Genomic DNA, 18993 nt, shown 5'->3' with positions numbered 1-18993 from the left:
TAGGAGCAATACGCATACTGTACTCTGTACTCTATTAATAAAGAGACAGCACAAGGAAGGAGAAAGATGAGAACCTGCCCCACACTCCACGCCCAAAAAAAATAAAAATCTCTGTAGTTACTACGGCACACCAAGCAGCTAATAGCAAGTCACAACTAATAGTGAGTCACTTTCCTTGAATGAAAACACTAATGAACTTGAGCACAGATTAACCAGAATCACTCCAACTGTACTGGGTGAAGCATTTTATCTTGCCAAAGAATGGAGAGCAGAGTTAGTAACACAATCAATACTGTGACATTATTTAAAAGCATTATAGCCTGCACAACCATCATCAGCAGCTGAACTCTCGTAAGCAGGTGGTCAGAAGCTCTTAAGGCCGGGGCAAAGTATTTTGAGAATGTCTCAGTGGGAGTTTGTTACTGACTTGCTGCCATTAGAAATAGAAAACAGTTCTTTACAGCACAACAGACCAACCAAGGGTCACCAGTAAGCAAAAGTGCTGGCAACACTGGTAATTCTTCAATTAGAAACTGTCTCTATAATTGTCCGCATTAAAATAAAGGAGGATTAAGCTACAGAAACTGCCTGAGAACAAGTTCAGGCATGTATTGCAGCCCAGCTGAACTCAAATTATAGTGTCCATCCCCAATTCCTTCTGCTACATTTGTCTGCTTACATTTCCATTTCTTCCGCATACATTTTTCAGAGCTCTACAAAAATCTAGATAGATAGATATTCCCCAACCAGGACCTTCATTTACCTTTTTCTACTAAAATGAGGGTGACTAAACTATGTGATTTCTGATTGGAAGGAAGGGTTTTATGGATAGTACTCTAATTAAAAGCTGCCTATGACAAGACTTTTTCAACTGATTATTCAATCCTATGTTTCATAATCTGTCTTTTATGCTCGCTTGCTCTCTCCTTTTTTTTTTTTTGTGGCCGTTTCAGTGGATGGGTGGACACCACCAAGGAGAGACCGCAAAATGTAATATGTCTATGGTAAGTTTAAAAAACACAATCCAAAAATATCTTTCACACAAAGATATACTGAGGATGTCTTGGGGTCGAAACAAAATGTGTAAAAACGGAAGTGCTGTAAATGGACTATTTCTCCAAAACCCAAAATAAAGGGCTAGAGTTGACATATTTTTTTCTACTCTACAGACAAACCATGGCAGTGACCTTATACTTAATCACACTCCTTTGCAGCAACTATTGATAGAAAATACCAACCAGTCTGCTGTGATACCTTGGTTCTAGCACTTCAAGAAACAACGGGCCTATCACAGGCAGAAGAGTGGCAATGTAGAAAAGACAGCAGCAAAACAGCAGCTTCCAAGTAAGTACATTCAGTTTAAGCCTAAAAGATTTTTCTGAGGGCATCTGCAAGTTCCGCCAAGAATCTGGAAAAATTAAGTACTTGTCTTGCAACTTCAGGCGCTGCTCAACAGAAATTCTTAAATTAGAACTTGCTCAGCGACGTATTGACCTGGCCAGAGTCAAAAGAAAACACAGCTCGCTCATGAACAGGCACTGTTTATTGATCGTGTATTAAGAACTCAGCTCTGGTCAATATATTACCCCATGGAATGTGAAGACTGTAAATGTGAAAGCAGAGAAATACAGTGACAAGGTGTTTGCTTTTCCACTGTCACTTCCCGAATGAAGCTCTGAAGAGTGGCTGACCAATGGGAACTATTGTCCAGGGTGCAAGGGAGAGGGAAGACTAACTTTCTAAATGCTGCCTTTGATTCCTTGCCTCCTACTCAGTGACACTAACTTGACAATTAGATTAGCCCATCCTGAAAAAGTGGAAAAAAAAAAAAAGTTACTGTATTTCATAGCGTATAAATCGACGTTTGGAGCCAAAATATTTACCTTTAAATTTCCACCTCAACTTATACACCGTATTACTTTTGACTCCCACCCCAACACCGGCCAAACCCCAGCCCAGCCCTGACCCAACCTTCTGCACTTACTGACAGCTTTCCTGTCGCTGGAGGACATAGGGCCTAGGCCAAGCCCGCGCACAGCCTGTGGGCCTTGCTATCACTACGGAGATACCACTCAGCTGGGTGCCAAGTCCAGCCCACTGCCCACAGGCTCAGCGCTCAGCTGGCGTGGCCCCATTCCCAGCAAGCGGCACGTCCTGGGCTGTGCCAGCCGAGTGCCAAGCCCAGCGCTGCTCACAGGGGACGGGGGTAGGCTCAGCACCTGGCTGAGCAGTGTCTCCATGGTGACACCAAGGCCCACAGGCTCAGCTCGCAGGGGGTCATGGCCTGTGGGCATTGCCAGCATCATGGAGATGCTGCTGGGCCCTGGCCCCTGCGAGCAGTGCTGGGCCCGGCGCTCTGCTGGTGTGGCCCAGGCAGCACCGCTTGCAGGGGATGGGGCTGTGCCAGCCAAGTGCTGAACCCAGCCCCATTCCCTGTAAGCGGTGCTGCCTGGGCTGTGCCAGCTGAGCACTGAGCCTGGCCCCATCCCTTGCAAGCAGCGCTGCAGCATGTGTCCATACCCCGAGTGCACGGCCCACAGTGAGGGCGCACAGGGGCGGGTATGAGTCAACCCCATATTTCTGATCCAAAAAGCTTGATTAACTTGTACACCAGATCTACGGAACTCATAACTTTTTGCATCAGAAAAACAGGGTCAATTTATATACCATGTCAACTTATACACCATTAAATACGGTCATTAGCTGCTATAAAAAGGAGTATAGGCAAACAAAGTTCTTTGGGTAGATGTGATATCTTTTATTAGACCAGCTAAACAGTTGGAAAAATTGTTCTTTGCAAGCTTTCAGGCACAAACACCCTTCTTCAGGAGAAGGAGCAGATAGGATGAAATTAGGAATTTACACTTGACTAGGAAAAGCCTCCTTCAAGGTATTAGATGACGGCCAAATACAATTTATTTATTTATTTAGGGAAGTAGAAGTATCACTAAGACAGAAACCAGATATAGAACTGCCAGTAGAAATCCATGAACTTTTCTCAAGTTAAGCAACTGACCACCACAAATCCATATTTGTGACTGGATTTAAAAACAAATTAAAAACACCAAAACCCTCTCTCTCTCTGGCTAACCCAGCAATTGCACACACAGAACATCACCTTTAGGAAGTGTGCATGCAAGTACACTTTGTTTCCTTCACAGAAATATGCTTTTATCCTTTTTTTTTTTTTTTTGGGGGGGGGGGGGGGTGAATGATTCACATCTACTTTTCCCAATGCTTTCATGCCTTCACCCTGTTTCTGGCTGACCTCTCACAGCTGGAAGATAGAAGGTAGGAATTAGGAGGGAAATCAACAGAAGTAATCAACCAGCTTTCCACAAGCTCACTAGAAAGCATGCCAGATCACACTCCAGAGATTTTGAGACCTTTACATTACAACATTTTCTCTAGGGAACAATCTTCACTGGTTGAGCAGCCAGAAGGAAAGAACCAGTGGGAACAGACTAGATGACCCGAAAGGCTGTTTTAACCTCAATTTCTAGGATCGGGTGATACGAACTCATCTGTTTCCAGTACTTCAATATTAGATTCCATTCTCTGGAAGAATTATCAATTAATCTGTAAGTGAACATTCAGGACATAACCAGGGTTTCTGAGTTCCAATGGTACAGGAAGCATCAGAAACCAAGTCATTAGATCATGTTTCATGCAAATATCCCTGGTTAAAAACTAGAGAGGAGACAACATGATACTAAGTAGTGTCTGTAGCAGATGTGTTTCCATAACAATGTACACTTACAAATCAAACAATACACATGTTAAGTGCAACAGCAACACAAACACACAAGATGCGTACTCTCTGTTAGGTGGATAGCACATCTCATATGCTTGCAACTTAAAAAAAAAAAGTTATTTTATTATGTTTTTTGCCGCTACCAGGGGAAGTGGTAAAAAAGATCAATAAAATCCTTTGACCATGTAACACCAAAAAAACAGCTAAAATCCCCAATATATGCGCACAAAAGAATGCAAGACTTAAAAAACAAAAACCCAACAACAGCACCACAGTATCATTGAGAGGCAGTGAACTTCCACTAGTCCACACTTGTGTAAGTGCCGTGCTGAGATTCACAGACTGTAAGGCTGGAAGGGACCTCGAAAGACCATTGGGTCCAGCCCCCCTGCACCAAGCAGGAAAGACAACTGGGGTCAAGTGACCCCAGCAAGGTCACTTGACCTTGATAAAGCCTCCGATCACAGTAACAGGCCAACACGGTTAAGGCTACACACTCGAGTTCAGTGCTTACACTGCCTGATGTGTGTGTTCAACTGTGCAAACATTACAATGTAAATGAGTTTGGCATATGAATTTTTTTTAGGTTTCTTTTCCTTAGAAAGTAAAATATTTTCACGCCATGTACATTTTTCCTGCTAATTTACGAAAGTAACAGAACGTAACACTTGATCTTTGAGATGAAAAGATCGGTACATCTTCCTAAAAAGAGTCACGGCTCAACTCTCAGCCCCAAAGGACATAATGCATCATAGGAAAGAGGGCCAGATCTGAAGAGACGCTTTGACGCCTATCTGTTAGGTCCTGGCAAAGAACTTCAGTGTCTAGGTTAATGGCCACTAGTGGGTAAAATTAGATTCCAGCTCTAAACATTCACAAGCTAAGGGAAAGGCACTTTAAGTGAAGACACAGCTGTTAGGCTGTGCCTTAGTACTGACACTGAACCCCTTTGTAAGTGCAATTGCTTAAGTACCTTCAATACTCTAACCACAAGAACTTGTCAACATGTCTAGATCCCACAGCAGGAGTTCACTTATTAAATTAGTATGGAGAACAGTGACTTGATTTTTCAGGAAGTTCCAGATGGTTGCAATTGCATCTGCCTTGACAAACCTTCTCTTCCTTTCCTGTCACCATGCAAATGAGGCCTCAGACCTTAGTGAGGTGATAAGTACTGCTGAGACTCTAATAGGCTGGTCACACTCAGACCTTCATTTCACTTGACCAGGCTGAAGCAACTGAGAGCTACTAATCCAGCGTCTAAATACAGGCTGGCTGGCTGAAGTGCAAGATGCATCACTCAAAACAACTGGAAGTGGAGGGGATCATGGGTATGGACATACATATACGTTACAACCAAGTTAAGGCACAATAACAACAGTACCTAGCACCCCTGTGTGCATAATTTGTTAGGATCTGCATGCTCTTACTCCAGTTTTACTGAATAACAATGTCATGCATTTTACCAAGAGACTAGAACTTGCACATGGGCAGTTATTACAAAATACCTGACAGGATGTCAGACCCCATTCTTAACTTATAGGCAAATGAACAAATTACTATAACTTTTAAAGCCTTTTTCACTGACCTTTTTTATTGCTTACGTTTCTATATGGGGGGCCTTGCCAGAGCCCAACTAAGGCAGCCCAGGTACTAAGAAGCTACTGTGAAAACAAGAGTCAAGATTGCAGCTTCATCTGCACATACAAAAAGCTGACCTTTTCTTTTCAGGTCCTTCTAATCAACTAGTCCATCTTCTAATCAACTAAAGCCTTGTGCCAGCAAGCAGATATTAGCTCAGTGTACTTCACACAGGGTTTCATCTTAGTCATTTGAAGTCTTTGGCCAGGGCAGAATTCTCCTAACTTTTCACATGAACAGTACATCTCACTGGCGTGCAAAGATATGCACTGGTTTTTGGTTAGTTTCCACTAATATTAGCTCAATTCTCTTTGGACACCTATACGTGGGCCCAACACGTGCTTCGTGTGCTAATTAGCATGCATCGGAGCAGATTCGATTAATCATCACATGTTCAGCATTGCTCCACTTCAAAATGGCGGTGGAGGCGTTTTAACTAAAGCTCATTGAAGGAGCCTTAGTTACCACCACCATGCTGAAGCACAAGATGCTGAATACACGAGATACTGTGGGCACTTGATTAGAGCAACTCTTGGGAGTCACTCTAATGCACCCCCACCCCAGAGCACGTGTGAAGACACCCTTTATCCTTAGATCACAACCCTCTTTTTACAGGGAGGGAAACTGAAGCACAATTACTTGCCCAAGCTGAAAAAGAAAATCCATGACATATCTGAAATGTAGAGTCTCCCGACTTCCAGTTCAGTGTCTTCTCTACGTTTCCTCCCTTGAGTGGACATTTATCATATCTTAAGAAATACAAGTTGAGTAACTCTGCTAGAAAAGACACACGGATGGAGTTAAAAATCTCCTAGCCACATTCACTTTAAAACTGCCAATTCTGTTGAGCAGCACCCACTCCCCAAGCCTAACAAAGTACAAGAAGCAGACAAAGCTTAGTTGCTGACACTCAGAAATGAAAGCCAGATTTCTGTTTTTTTCTCCCAGCTTGGTCACAAACTAATCTTCTCTGTATCTCAACTACATACCTGTAAAACAGGAACACTTACCATGCATGTAAGAGGTTTGAAAGGCAAAATGTAAATGGTATTTACACAGGCCCAGGTCTTTGGAGGTGAACACTGTGTACAAAAACAAAGTTAAGAACTAGTGTGGCCACACAAAATTTGACCTTTCAAACATTACAGTTTTTAACCAAGACACACTAAAAGATTTTTCTTTTTAATTTCTGTTCAATCACTTCAGTTCCTCCAAAACAGATTTCATTCTACCTTAAAAAGCCTTCGAAAGAGAAAATTAGATTGAGACTTCAGAAAGCTACAAACAAAACAAACCACAATAAAACTAGGATTTATAATGGAAACTGTTTGGCAGCCTTAACTATTGCCATCACTACCTGCCAAACCTCAATTAAATGCTATGTTTATTAGGTTAACATAAAAGGACAGTTTATTTGGCTTAAATGAAAAAACACTTAATATGTCAATAGATACTGGTGTAAATTACTATATTAAAAAAAATGAAATCAATCCTCTCAAAAGACTCCCTTAAGATCTGACTGAATTGCAGCAGGAGTTGAAAATAAAAAGAACACCAACCATTTAAATCCAGTCGGTTGGTTTTAAAGGAAACAAATTCAAAGTAATTTCAGGTCCCCTCCCCTACATCCCCCCCCTTCCCTTTGCCAATGTTTTTACAGTTTCCCAATAAAAGGAAACCCATTTCAATCTTCCCTGCAGCAACATGATTGCCACATTAACAAAAAAGGGGAACAAATTAGCTAGGGGGAATAGTAAAACTGACTATACGTAAATTGATACAAATGTTTTCTTTCACTCTCTTATATTTACAGCAACCCCCATTGCTTTTCCTGATAGCAAACAAACATTTTCAAATTTGGTACTATGCTTGCAAGAGAAAAACACAAGCAGCCCCAAAGCTACTTTATTGTACGAATTTTTTGCTTGGATGGAATTGGGCAAGTCTCTGGTCCTAACCATCCTCAGCACTGATAGTAATAACTCACAGTGCAAACAAGAGCACTAAAAGTTCCTGCACTGCACACATCTGTCTGATTTAAACTTTCCACTTTTCTGAAACATTAAAAACATAAAAGTGCTTTGCAGACAAAGTTCCCAATGCAGAGAGACCTCGGTATTACTGAGGGAGGGGAGGGCTAGAACAAGTTCAGGCATGTTTCTAGTTGTACTATATCACCAAGAGATGACTTCCAGCCAACACCTGAAATTTAACTTTACCAGAAAATACATTTCAACAAGACACTAAACTCAACATCTAAATCTAAGGCATTGGATGCACTTCAGTACACAGCCAGTCAGTTTTCTGGATCACATAACAACTGGGGGCGAGGGGGAGTATGGGAATTCACCAAGCAATAGTTAAACAAGATAGATTTTATCCCAGATGTGTTGGCAGTAACATACACTAAACTTAACTTTTAGTGCCTGACAAAAACAGGAAAACTGACTGACACACGGCAGGAGGGGCTCACATCCACATACAAGAGAAAGTAGACTGGATTCATTTTAAGGCTAAATCCACACTTCTTGGTCATCAAGAAATAATCTTGGAAATTTGAGAGGTCTGTACTCAACCAGCAAGACTCATCCCATCTTACTGATCAAGCAGAGGAATGTTTTGTCAACCAGGTCTAAACCAAGGTTTCCAAACAGTAAGAATACATTCTGTCTGGTTCTAGGTATAGTCAACTGGAAGTGTTGAAGTTTAAAGGTTTAAAGTAAAGGTTTAAAGGTTACTTGAAATAGTAATGTATGACTTAACTATGAAGCAATCAAAATTTTTCTAAGAGACCCCCCCAAAAACGGATGTTTCAGAGTTTGCCCACCTCTATGAGATTTGTACATTTTTTCATAAATTCAACCTGTCCAACAAACATGTTAATGAAAACCACTGGAAGTGTCTTCTGAAAAAAACCCTTAGAGCACATATCTGTTATAGCACGGGGCTTTAAATAAAGATAGACAAGAAACTTTAGGTCTAGTCATTGGATAGCAGTGCTCCCTAAAGAGCTGCTTTCATTACTGGTGGCAAAGAAGCTGTTTAGAATACAGTGAGATAAAATGTGTAGAGGTGAACACAGGGTAGGTGAAGAGTGCCAAAATGACAGTCTTTAGAAAGCAAATGTTTTGCTCTACCAAATACACAACTGCTATTGATCCCACTATCACTTTCTTCCTCAATGCAAGAGAAGAGACTGCCTCTAGAGCAGAGGTCAATTCTGTGCCTTTCTAACTTGGCAGTGACACCAAAACAAGTCGTCTGCAGGATATATTGTTTGTAATCTATGATTAGGACCAAAGTACACGCTTCTGCCCACCATCCAGACCAAACAGACCTCATCAAATTTCCCAGTGACAGTTTTCATAGCTACTATATCCACACCATCTCTAAACACGACAAAGTTTCTCTGAAATATGGAAATCGAAGTTTAAATTGCAATTTAGATCACAGGTAACAATAGGGATTTGCCAGTTTTCATGGTAATCCCTTTAATATCTATAACTGACCACCTTTGCCCATCTCAGCTCTGTAACTAATACCTGGAAGGTGCTGGTGTACCAGATTGATCTAGCCTAACAGAACTGCGCAGAGTCTCAAGACTAGCAGAGCAAACACTGGAAGTCAGAATTAAAGCACACTGGTGAGACTCCATGAGGAAAGCATGCTGAGAGGTGCCGTTAAAGCTTAGCGGAAGTCACTGGTGTTAAGAATCCACAGTGCCCACAGGCACAATGTCCACCTAACAACTGTGCATGGTACACTCTGGAGCCGTGTTTCATATGCACTGTACTACAATCTCACCATTTAATGGAGAGTTTACTTCTAATTTAACCATCTACACAACACGTTACATCAAACCGTCTTTACAAAAATCCACACATCAAGAACTTCAGCATAAAGAAGAACTGTGGGAGTAAGAAAGAAGCTGAGGATTACCCAGCTTAGGTACTAACCAAATTGAATTTTTTCTTGTGTTGCACCTGAAGTAATTCAACTGCATTAAAAATGTATCGCTTACCAGATGCTAAGTGCTTCCTAAACAAAAGATGAAAATCTTAACTAAGTATAATCTAGCATCTAAAATTCTAGTATTTATTATTCAGTCACTTTTCACCAAAAAAAGTGCTTGGCTAATTGCTTCAAAAACTAACGTATATAACAACCACCCTGCTTTAAATAATTAACACACTAACTTTACAAAAATAAATGTTATGGCTCAGTTATAAGTGTATGAAACCATGATTTTAAATGGAAGGACAGACAGAAGTATTAGTCACAATAGAAAAATAAAGTATTTCTCCAACAGTAACAAAAATGACTTCAACAACACAACGTATCATTTGATGTTATCTCTGGTAATTTCCAAGTTCACAATATTGCCCTATGAAGTTCTCTCTTCCTGCAAAACAAAAAACAAACAAAAAAGACCATGTACAGCGATGACAATATCATTCTTGGGGGGAGGGCAGAGGTGGGGGGATAAACCACACACATATTGCGAATACTTTGTATTTATGTTACAACCCAGGCAGTTTTGACTAAGATGATCTTTTCTGCCATAAACACACTTATCCAAAATAAACCGCCCCCACTTCCACGCAAGACCTTCCTTTAGTTCAGGCCAACTTTTGAGAGATCCAGAATTTGCTAATAATCATTCACCTGCTTTTCCTTTCTCAACAGGCAAAACTGTCAAAATAGTAAGGTTATAAAAAAGGGTGAAGGGGGAAAAACCAAAGGTGTGGAAGGAGTGGGGCAAATTAAAATTAAATCACCTCCATGTTTATTCTTCCAGTAATTCCCCAGAAAGTTTCTCTGATTGCCAATGCCACAATCACCTCTGCTCTGAAAGTCAAACCAGACCCTTTCTGCATTTTGTGGTGAAACCATGAGACAGATTCTACAATTGAAATCTAGCCAATGACTTTATTGATGATGCCCGACGCACAAGAGATTCCAGCTCACTTTCTTGTAGCCTTGTGAGCTGTGCAGGGCCAACAAGAATAAGAATCAGTACTGGTGAAACCAACAAGTGTGCCAGGAAAAGATGCTGGGCGTGATCTTTTGGTTATATTCACTCTTGTGAGATGATGAAGGATGCATGTCAGAAGGAGCAGTTCTAACACCATTCCTTAACTGCCACAGCATAGGCAGTAGCCCTTCTGCAACATCTTGTCAGTCACTGGGCTGACTCCTGATCTCCAGGTGTCACCTCCCAGGATTAAAAAAAAAAAAAAAAAAAAAAAAAAAAAATCACAGGACTCTCCAACTCTGAGCCCAGATGCTAACTTTGCTTAGATATGGTCCCCTGTCCCCTCCAAGAGAAATAACCAGCACTCCATAGAATGGTTTAAGAAGGTAGATTGGTCAAAGGAAGCTTAGTGCAACGGTTCTCAACCTTTTTAGACTTGAAGCTCTCCTGGATAGACTTGAGACATCTTTCAGAAAATGCCAGATCTTCATTTTCACTGTAGTCAAAAAAACAACAGAACAGTTCTTCTGTTGCAAACAACTCAGAAAGACCACAGCAGGGAAGAATGGTTTTAACACTACAGATCCCTATTTGAAATCTCTATGTTTATCATGGTTGCACACTTGACAGCACTAACATTGTGGTACCCTACGACAATCTTGCGAGGATCTCAAGGCACTCTAAGGTGCTGCGGCTCCCTGGTTGAGAATCACTGGTTTAGTACCAAAGCATGTCAGAGAAAAAGACTTGAAAACATCTCCTTGCATGTCTACTCCTCTTCTGGGTAGATCCTGACTTCCTATGCCATCCACCCTTCAAACTGCTCAGGGGTCTGGGCAGTCATCTGTTCCCTTTCCTAATACAGCAGCTCCTTCCCTTCTGCCTCAGAGACAGCGTTTTTCTAAAAGATGCTCAGTGTTTTTTCTCCCTTTCTTTCCTGTGACATGAAAAAAAACATACAGGCCTTGGATCCCTTTGCCCCAGACTGGGCACAACAGCACTGCACCCTCTGGCTAGCCCAGCAGTTCTCAACCTTTTAGACTCGTAGCCCATTGCAGAGCCTCACAGCCTCCTCAGAAAAACACGAGCTCTTCATTTTCACCCATTTCTTTGATTACAGGAAAATAATAGACCAGTTCTTTGGCTGCAAAGAACTTCAAAAGACGATAGCAAGGGATTTCTATGCCAAACTGCTGAGTTTGTCTCAGGAATCCCGCTGGCAGCCCTAACAGCAGTAACCCCGTGTGTCACCCCGGGAAGGAAATCAGAGCACTCCAGGATGCTGCAACCCCTAGCTGAGAACCACCAGTTCAGTGCCAAAGCACATCAGCGAAAAGGACTTGAGAACAATATCTCCTTCCACACTCTTCTGCATGGAGACTGTGGCAGGTCCCAACTTCCTAGGACATCCCCTCGTCAAACTACTCAGGGGTCTGCGTAGTGCCATCCATCCCCTTCCCACATAACAGCTCCCTCCCGTCTGCTTCAGGGACAGTGGCTTTCTGAAGTGCCTCAGTCTCCTTCTCTCCTCCTCCTTCCCAGTGACTAACTTTTTGAAACAACATGAAGCACTTGGATTCCTCTGCCCCCAAAGCAGGCACAGCAGCACCGCATCCTCTGGCTAGACCAGCGGTTCTGGACTGCTTTAGATTTGTGGCCCACCCGGAGAAACACCACCTCTTCATTTCCACTCTTTTTTTAACTACAGAAAAATAACAGAGCGATTCCTCAGCTGCAAAGGACCACAGCGAGGCGTTTCTATGCGAAACCCCTGGGTCGATCTCGGGAATCCCACCGGCAGCCCTAACTATGGTGACGGCACGGCACCCCGGGAAGGATGTCAAAGCACTCCTGGGTGCTGCGGCCCCTGGTTGAGAATCACCAGGTGGGCGCCAAAGCGCGTCAGACAACGGGACCCGAAAACGACGTCTGGCTCCTCTTCCGCACGCAGACCTGGGCAGGGCCCGTCTTCCTGCGCCATCCTCCCTCCAAACCGCGCAGGGGTCTGGGCAGTCTCGTTCGCTCCCTTTCCTCATAGAAGAGCTGCCTCCCTCCTCGCACGAGGGACAGCGGCTTTCCAGAAGCAGCGGGGTCCTTTCTCTCCCCTCCTCCTTCCCAGGAAACAACATCAAGCCCTAGGGTCCCTTTGCCCCCGGACTGGGCACAACAGCAGCACCGCGGCCTCGCGCTACCCCGCCGGCTCTCCATCCCTTTGAGCTCGGTCGAGAGCCAAGTTCTCCGAGCTGGAAAACACCGGCTCGTTTCCACGCTTTTTTATTATTGTGATTATTATTCGACTACAGAAAAACAACAGAGCGGCAAGGGAGGGAGGACGGACGGACGGACACACGCCACCGCCGGGTCTCTCTCAGCGGCACCCGACAATGGCATCTCTGCGCGCCCCGCTTCTCGTCACCCAAACGCAGGGCGCGCGAGCCCAGCGGGCCGGGGTCATGGGCAAACTTCCGCGGCGGGCTCCTCTGGGGCTGGCACGTGCGGCGGGGCCGGGGTGTTTACAAGCGGGATCCTGGTCCTGGCGGGTGGGTCAGTCGTGGCCCCCGCGCCCCGCAGCCGCCGGGTCCCTGTGCTCCCCCCGCGCCCGGCCCGGCCCGGCCCCACCCCCGCGGGAGGCGGCCGCGGCCAGGCCCGGCCGTGACACCGGGGGGCGGGGGGCGCTCACCAGTTGGTCATGTCGAGGAAGAAGGCGCAGCCGGCCGGGCTGAGCTGGAAGCCGAGCAGGCGCTGGAACTCGCCGATGAGCACGTCCTTGTCGGTGGTGCCCAGGCAGCTGAACTTCTGCATCAGCTCCGCGTCCAGGTCCACGTCCATGCCCTCCATGGCGCCGCCGCCCGCTAGGCCCCGCCGCCCCCGCGCCGCCGCCGCCGCCGCCGCCGCCGCCTCAGCGCTGCATGGGGGGAGGGGGCACGGGCCGCGGGGGGAACGGGGGGGAGCGCGCGAGCGGCGCGCATGCGCCGCGCCGCCCCTCTCGGGGCACGCCAGCTGTGACGTCAGCGCGTAGCGTTACCGCACAGAAGCCGTGACTGGGTCAGGAGGGAGGACGGGCGTGGGGGGGGGGAGAGCCGCAAGGGCGCGTTGTGGGACGTATGCAAATGACACGCGGTCGCGCGTCACGGCCGTTCCAATAGGCGAATGGCTTCAGTGGCTCGAGGCACGTGACCCCCTCCGTGTTGGGAGTCCGTATGTAAATAAGGGAGATGAGTACTCAGTGTAGACGTCGTGCGCGGTTTGCATAGGTTCGGTCGGGGCGCGTGACCCCAAGGTGTTGAGGATCCGTATGTAAATAAGGTAGATGAATATTCAGTGTTGACGTCGGGCACGATTTGCATAGGGGTGACCCCAAGGTGTTGGGGTGCTGAATGAAAATGAGGAGGGATGAACATGCAGTGATGACGTCGTGCACGATTTGCATAAGCTTGGCTGCCAGGTGCTGGGGTTCCATATGTAAATGAGGAGATGAATATTCAGTGGACGTCGTGCACGATTTGCCTAGGCGTGACCCCAAGGTGTTGGGGTTCCGTATGTAAATGAGGGTAGATGAATATTCAACGATGACGTAGTGTGCGATTTGCATAGGCTCCTTCGGGTCGGTGGGTGTCGACCCCCGCCTGCAAGGACCCGACGTCCGCCAGCGTTTGCACGTGACCTAGATTTGCATATATGCAAAGTAGCCGCGGAGCTAAACACAAAGGGGCCCGGCGGGGGTTTGCACGTGTGCACCCCTCATATTGCTTCAAACCCACACCGGGAGCCTGGGCACAACGCCCGGGCACGAGCTAGTGCACCCCAGGGAGGGGGATGTTTCCAGCCAGCCCACAGTTTGTAACAGCAGCTTCACCCTAAACCTTTCCCAATACTGGAGCAGGAATGCTCATTGCTTCCGCCGGTCAGTTATGCCTGCTGTTATTTTAAGTACTGGTCCTGGACAGGGCCATGAATCGCACCGGGCTGAAGGGATTGGTGGCAGTGTGGGGCAGGTGCACCTCAAGCCCCCAGCCTGCACTGCCCCAGAGTGCTCCTTGGTTGGAGAAGGTCTAAGGGACAGGCCTCACCCTGGGAAAATACTGACTTTAATGGGATACATATATTTTTTTTAATTTTCCATATTCCAAATCCAATTAGCCAAAACAAATTCCAAATCCAAGAGTGATGCCAGAACCATAAGCGGCCCTCCTACCAGCAAACATCCTCCACCCCAGTCTGGGGCTTCAGATGTTCCCAAAACCTTTGTCGGGCGTCCTACTTGCAGGCCCAAACCAAGAGGCTTGGGGTTCAGATGCTCCCGAGTTTTGCTTGGCCCCAGAGGCAAGCCAGGGAGGAGTCTCTTATTTCTATAAAGCGGGTCTAAAGCCAAAACCTTCCCACTCCGGCAGCTAAGTGGGAGGTTTACTATACATTACCTTGGCAGGCACTATCCCCGTGGCAAGAGAGTGGTCTTCCCCGATGCGGTTAGGAAGACCACCTCCACAGTCACGGTCTTTCCCTTGCCAGGAAACACCGTGATCACCGTAAAAAACTTGATCTGAGCCTTCAAGAGGCCGAGAAGCGATAACCTAATGACTACGATGACTCTAATGGAGTGTACAAGTGCTCAGGACCTAAATAAAATGAGGTCCAAAGTAACTCATGAAGAACAGACAAGATCCAGAAGGTAAATGACCAACCAGGTAGGGTCCAAGCTGAGTGAATTGGACCCTATCAGCTTGAATATTTAGAAAAGGCCCAGTTGAAGAAAACAATGAAGGTGCCTTAACGTGCCCTTTAAACAGTACGTCCTGAATATATCAAATATATATTTAAAAAATGATAAGTGACTTTCTGTCTTCTTGGTGTTGCTTAAAAACATCATCTTAGCAAGGAAATAACTGAATAAGGATCCAGCTCCACCAAGTGATCTGTGTACCCAGCCCTCTGAAGTTGCTGGGAGTCCCAAAATCCAAGGCACAAATTCTATAAAAATCTTTTCAATATGCCTATTAGCCACATGCAGATGTGTTCATAATCTAGCCCTAAATGACTAGATAGGAGAGGAACAGTGAAACGCACTAAACACAAAGTACCAATCCAATCCAATTTATGTAAATAGAAGACTCTAATGTACTTCAGTGGGCATCTGATCTGTCTCTAAACCAGCAAATTAAAAATGGGGGAGAGGACATTTATTTACTAGCTCCTTGCCATTACAGTAATCTTGCCAGTTGTAGCTTCAGACATTTTCAGAACATATTCCGATATCTCCACACTGACATGGTGTCTTTTGGTATTTGTTTATCTAGCGATCATTAATATTTAACTATTTATTTACTGTAGGATCTCAGGTAATCCCATTTAACTCTTGAAAGTTTTCCTTTAAATGATCATTTTACAATGGCAATCTCCTCTGAGTGCTTGTCCTTTCTTGTAATCCTAAACCACCCCCTTCTCTAGCCCACCCATGCACAGGCATGTTTTCAAACAAAACAGAACGCCGTAACTCCCATCATTTGGGGTTTTATTACTTGTTCCCTTTGAGGGAGAGAAACTTGAAACAACTTGTTTCAGAGCATATCCAATCGCTAGCAGTGACAGCAGAAGAAACCTAATAAGAAAATGGAAATATAGCGGTACTCAGCGAAAACAAATGATGTGTTTTCTACATATGAAAGGTATTAGTGGTACCAGTTGTAAAGATTATTGAGGAAGTTACCTGCTGCAATATTTATATGGTAAACATTACAACACAACCACAAGGGAAAGTTGGTACAAGTGAAAAGAAAAGCAAACTAACAGCAGCGCAAACAATACGGGCAGAGCAACGAGGCTCCACACCAGCTGTTCTGTTTCATTCTGAGACTCCACATGTTTTTCTTTATGGTTTTGGGGTGGATAAAACCATTGCCTGTAAGTGACACATGAGAAAAGGTGACTAACCTGAAACACAGGACCTGACTTCATTGCCAAAAATGTGCTAATTACAAAATAACCTTAGTTGAGTAAGGCGACGTACAGAAACAGATCCAATAATAACAGCAGAAATAAACAAGCGTATCCGACCTTAAGGTTAAACATGTCATAGAAAGATACTTATACTATGCTATAAATAAACTGATTGTTTCATAAATAATGATGTCAAAGATGAATCTAGTCATGCCCAAACTAGTTATCATGACATTTCCACCAGATTTATTTTCCCTTGGGATATAGTTGGCTCTTAATGTTTTGTTTGTACGTGCCATTGTCACACCATCATAGGTACGCTATAATATCATGTCTTTTGGATGAGTCATTAAATTGGCATCCTGTTTGCAGTCACTGTAAACTCCCGTGGCACTTTTTGCAAAAGTGTAGGTATTAACCTTGCTGTCTTGCCAAATCCCTACTCAAGTCGTTACATTCTGCCTTTCTAAAATTCCTGCTCTGCTTTTAACATAGGCTGATGCTGTAACATCCTGTTTGTGCTTAATATGACTCTGTTTCAGTGGTGAATAAACTAATCCCTTGTTTGCCAGATTTTTTGTCCATTGTTTTGCCCTGCCCATTACTAGAAAGCAAGTGGGGACCACCAAGTCATTTTACACAGTCAAGCAACTTTGACTTTGACAAAGTGCAGACTTTTGCTCCTACTAAAAAGAGCTGGATTTAAAGAAGTGATGCACAGTTTGATGTTGCTATAAAATCGGTGCATGTAAAACTTGACTTATAACACTGGTTTCAATGGAGGCTTCTGATGGGGACCAGGCCTTCCCACAGGAGTCTGGCTGTAGGATTGAAGCTATCCAGGTTATTCATTAAAGCTATCAATGGTTACAAGGCTTTGCATCTTGTAACCAAATATCTGAGCTGTGCACTCCCACAGAATCGGTCAGATTTTAAATCCCAACGATGGAAATCATAGGATGATAATTTAATTATCTAAGAAATAAGTGACAAAGCGAGTTCCTCCTATCTGTCTTTTAAGTGTGATATGTAAGTAGTGCTGCGAGTACAGTACTGTAGGGAGTAGAGTGGATGTTATGAAGAATAGGAGTGATCTACTTGTACAGCATGCACTCTTATAATGTGGGAAATAATTTCCACTAGGGTTGAATATCCCCCTTAGACATCAATCATAATCCCACTGAAGCCAATGAGAGCTTTGCTACTGACTTTCAGCAGGAGCAGGATTTAGTGCTTATTCTGCTTGCCCACGAACTGTGCATCCAAGTATTTTGGTAATAATCAACCATATGCCAATTCATGAGAATGGGCTTAAAGGCTGACATAGTGGTAAAAACCTCAAGTCCCCTCCACGCTAACAAATTTGTTGACGCTGGAGAAGACACGCTTTTCCCGATCATTGATGAAATATGAGAATGCATGTTCCCAGAGTAGGTAAGGCCAGGGTGTAACTGATTTAAATGACAGTTCAAGCCCAGCGAGATATAGATATTGCAAACTCAAAGCACCCTTAGCAGATGGTTGGAAGGCAGCATTATCACCAAGTCAGGCCGCACCCTGAGCCGCATGGTAAATCCTGATAGGCAGCTGCTGTGGCTGGAGTGAGCAGGGTGGGATCAGAAAGACTAATTCTCTTTGCAGAGAATTAGGTTAAGAAAGCCGTGCAACCCATCTTATCATACTGGCCCAACCCCACCAGGCACTCAGGCTTCGCTTTCACTAGACTTTTTATGTAAAAAATGCCCCCGTGACTCCTATAAGTACTCTGCCTTAGTCCCTAGCAGGGGGAGTTTTTAGCACCATGTTCTCACTTGACTTGAAACTCCATAATATCATATTATACCAAGAGAGTAATTAAAGAGTCGCTTTGGAGTTGAAATAACTTCCTCTCCCACACTACTAAAAGCACCAGTGATTATTCACATCCGATGAATTTTTTAAATACAGCTTGTAATCCTTTATTTGCACCTAACCCTGCAGTAACCAGCTTCCCCCCAAACGAGGGGCCTAATTAATGGCTGCGCCACGCTCTGCAGCTCCATCCAGCAACCCCACGCGGGTGGAGCAATGTAACACACTGTGCGGCTACAGACATGTTTTCCAGTTCCTCCAGCTGTCTACGCACGGCCTGCAAGGGAACAATTGATTGGGCCCTTGATGCTTTGGGCAATGGCTGTCATTGCATCAGATGAGTCCTAGGGACCTTGGCTTTGATTTGCCCTCTAGCTTTTTGGCTCACTGCAAAATAACACAGAGCAGGTGTTTCTCCCTTATTTACAAGGAGGGACCCTGGTCTCCAGGAAGACAAGGCAGTGCCCCGGTAGCTCAGGAAATGGCCTGACTGGGGCAGCAGGAAGCCCCTGGTGTAGCCAGACAGCAGCAAGGCCAGCCCCAGCCCAAGGGCAGCACAAAAACTGCCCCCCCCCGCTTCACTGTACAGTTATACGCAAGCCCCTGCACGGGAGCTGGGCCATACGCCCCAGGGGGATGCTGCAGCCCTAGCCTCTCTGCAGTCCAGGACCTTCAAGGGCGGGTGACAATGGGGAGGGAGCAGCGCGAGCAGCCACCTGCAGGAAAAAGCGAACGAACAGCAAGGGACGTATCTTGCCCCGCGCGAGCCGCCGTAGAAAACGGAAATGAATGGTAGGGGTGGAGCGGTGCATGCCGGGACTACGGGAGCCGGCGAGGC

The 18993-nt window shown here is 45.0% G+C and overlaps 1 protein-coding gene across 1 annotated transcript in view; it reads right to left on the bottom strand.

Moving 5' to 3' along the window:
• ILRUN (inflammation and lipid regulator with UBA-like and NBR1-like domains) overlaps positions 1-13302 on the bottom strand; it is a 48047-nt gene extending 34745 nt beyond the window's left edge. The window contains exon 1 of the mRNA XM_059717313.1: positions 13051-13302. Within this exon, the coding sequence (XP_059573296.1) occupies positions 13051-13208 (158 nt within the window). The 5' untranslated portion in view covers positions 13209-13302. The remainder of the gene's footprint in view (positions 1-13050) is intronic.
• Positions 13303-18993: the final 5691 nt, after the last annotated feature.

Source organism: Alligator mississippiensis, chromosome 14, assembly GCF_030867095.1.
Source record: "Alligator mississippiensis isolate rAllMis1 chromosome 14, rAllMis1, whole genome shotgun sequence".
NCBI lineage: Eukaryota > Metazoa > Chordata > Crocodylia > Alligatoridae > Alligator > Alligator mississippiensis.
This window is presented reverse-complemented; position numbering and strand designations above follow the sequence as displayed.